We start from the raw sequence: 2994 nt of genomic DNA on the forward strand, positions 1-2994 counted from the left end.
CGGTGTTGATGAATGTGCGAGGTACAAGGAGCATGTTGGAGATGGCTAAAAACATGAGTCATTTACAAGTAATTATTTATTAATTAAATATTTAAACAAATTAATCCTTTGATTTATTATATTTATTTATTCTGTAATTTTGCTACAATATTTATTCTTTTTTTTATAAAAGTTATTTTGTCATGTTTCATCGGCATATTGTCATGTACATGAAAGGATCATATATGAGAAAGCTTATGATCCTCCTGCGGATCCTGGAAAAATTGTTGAAATATGTGAAAATTTGAGTGAAGCTGATCTTTCTGCATTTACGCATAAGTAAGTTTTATTTTTAAAGTTTATTTAATAATATAACTATAACAATAACTAAATAATTTTAATTTTAAGGATTTTAGATAATTATCCAAACACTTATTGTTTTTCTAAAGCATTATCTGAAGGATTGGTCAATAAGGAATTAAACAAATTGCCAATTATTCTACTGAGACCTTCATTAGGTAATAAAATTAACAAAAACACAAGAAATCCACTTAAACCACTTAAAGTGTGCAATTTGTGGTTTTTTCTTATTACTTTTATTGTTTTAGTTATTCCGGCATTGAAAGATCCTATACCAGGTTGGACTGATACAATAAATGGTTCCATAGGTTTCCAAATCGCAGCAGGAAAAGGCATCCTGCGCACTCTCTACGCGGATGTAACAAGATACCCAGATTTGATACCGGTCGATATTACAGTCAACGCGTTTATATGCGCTGCTTACGATTTCCTGCGGTGAGTAGAACATTTGTAGCATTCACGCATAGATGGCAGGAGGTGTTCCTGCAACAGCAGGATTTTAAGAAATAATTTTAGAGAAATTTACGTTTTTATGATATATTATAAATATTTGAGTGTTCAAAATAACAGTTTTATGTACTACTACACCAAAATTAGTTTTAAACACGTTTTTAATCATAATTATTAAAAGACAAAAGTTTTTTTAAAAGATTAACTTATATTTCATTAATTTATTCAATAAATTACACTTACTAAACTTCATAATGAAATAATTTTTACTCACAAGTGTATAAAACATTATTTTTCACAAGTATGACAGTAAAATTATCTTTAATTTAACTTTTATTAATATTTTTGCATTAAACTATAACTTTTTCTTTTTTAATTTACTTTTGTTTTAATTTCAGGCATCCTGAAAATAAAAGACCAAGAAATATCTACAATTTAACAACGTCTGACCAATATAAAGTCTCTTGGTATGACATAATTTACATCGGTAGGGATGTCATCCTTAATTCAATTCCTTTAAACTGGGTGGTGTGGTACCCGGGTGGGAGTATTAAAGGAACTAGATTTCAACACGATTGTACATTTTTTATTCAACATGTCCTGCCGTCAATTATTGTCGATAGCATTTTATGGATATTTAATCGACCACCAATGTAATGAATTTTTAAATCAATTTTTCTATAATTGGAATTGGTGACATTTCAATATTTCAAATTTTTTATAGATTATTACCGATTTATAGAAGGATACAAAAAGGATTTGAAATTTTAAAGTTTTATAATGGAAAACAATGGGATTTTAGTAATAAAGAATCGAGAACAGCGATTGATAGTTTAAATCTTTATGAGAAGCAAAAATATAACTTTCATATCACTAAATTTGATTATAAGGAATATTTTAGGGATTGTACTCTTTGTGCGAGGAGGTATATTTTAAAGGAAAGCGATGAGAGTATACCAAGGGCAAGGAAACATATGAAAATGTAAGTAACTTCACAAAAATTAAAAAGTTTTCACATTAATTAAAGTAAAAATCAAAAATTATCATTGTGTCTTTGATTTTTATTCAGACGACTTACATTAAAATTATATTATAAAAAAATAAATTTTTTTCATTCTTTATAAAAATATGTTTATTTTATACTCATTTATTATTTTTAGGATGTATTACGTGGACAAAATTGTCGTGACATTTATGTTATTTTGTGTCATTACGATGCTATCAAAGTACATCTATAGGATACTATAATAGCCAAAGAAAACAAAAATCAAAACAAAAATAATTAAATCAATGACAACGTTTGTTCAACCTTTACCAGGATAATTCTCCTGGAATATATTTATCGATCAGGCTCTCATAGTATGGCCAAAGTGCTTCAATGTCTGGTATTTTTGTACTTTTAGTGTACAAATCATATTTGCTAAAAAATAATTTGAATTAATATCTTATATATCATTTTAAATTGTATATGTTATGAATAGCGGTCTAAAAGTAAGAAATATTGATTTATTGTATTAATTATGCAATAACTTTTGAACCAATTATTGTATTGTTATTTATTTTTTAGAAATTTATTTTGTTTTAAATTCTTAATCAAAATGCATTTACCAAATATTGATAGTATGATTAATTTGCATTTGAATTTTTCCGTAAGTAGATATTCTCAAAGAATATAACTTGATTTTTAAAAATCAATAAAAATTAAATTCATGAACATTTTTAATAAATATTTAATGTAATTGATGTAGAATTTAATGTAGAATCAGTTTCTTAAAAATTTATGACTCTGCCTCAAACCGTTCAAAAGTCATTTAATATTTAGTCAAACAAATCACAATTTTGTCACTTTTAGACCGTTATTCATAACATATGAATATTCAATGTACAATAAATGTAAAATTAAACTTACTTAAACTTAAGCACCCATTCCTTCATCTCCTCGTCTTTTTCATTTGTCAAATGTTGATAATCACCTCCAGTATGCCACGGATAAAAACTATGAAATCTTATCATAGCCAACGCTTCTTTCGGTAGAGTAGACTTGTTATGCTTCAACATATGATACAAGTACTCATCATGGCCCCAGGATAACAAAACATTTTCCAAACCACAGTTTTCCTTATACATTCCTAATTTGGTACTATTAACCAAAATAGAAAAATAAAAAAATTAATAGTAATAAAAATGATTTTTAAATTAAAATAA

General features: G+C 26.5%; 2 protein-coding genes across 2 annotated transcripts; one reads left to right on the forward strand and one right to left on the reverse strand.

The window, feature by feature from the left end:
- Positions 1-6: 6 nt before the first annotated feature.
- Positions 7-1775, forward strand: LOC135803050 (fatty acyl-CoA reductase 1-like). Its single transcript, XM_065316674.1, has 6 exons — positions 7-68; positions 173-318; positions 388-497; positions 588-774; positions 1188-1442; positions 1514-1775. Exons 1-6 carry the CDS (start codon positions 9-11, stop codon positions 1773-1775), a joined length of 1020 nt encoding a protein of 339 aa, XP_065172746.1. The 5' UTR covers positions 7-8.
- A 325-nt stretch (positions 1776-2100) lies between these two features.
- Positions 2101-2929, reverse strand: LOC135803051 (inositol oxygenase-like; the record flags this gene model as incomplete). Its single annotated transcript, XM_065316675.1, has 2 exons — positions 2101-2209; positions 2699-2929. Coding segments are annotated over 2 exons (340 nt in total), but the record flags the coding sequence as incomplete, so codon positions are not given.
- Positions 2930-2994: the final 65 nt, after the last annotated feature.

This window comes from Atheta coriaria, unplaced genomic scaffold (genome assembly GCF_025399875.1).
Source record: "Atheta coriaria isolate IRGN ID8LTWV9N9 unplaced genomic scaffold, Caltech_Dcor_3.1 scaffold559_size2994, whole genome shotgun sequence".
Lineage (NCBI taxonomy): Eukaryota > Metazoa > Arthropoda > Insecta > Coleoptera > Staphylinidae > Dalotia > Dalotia coriaria.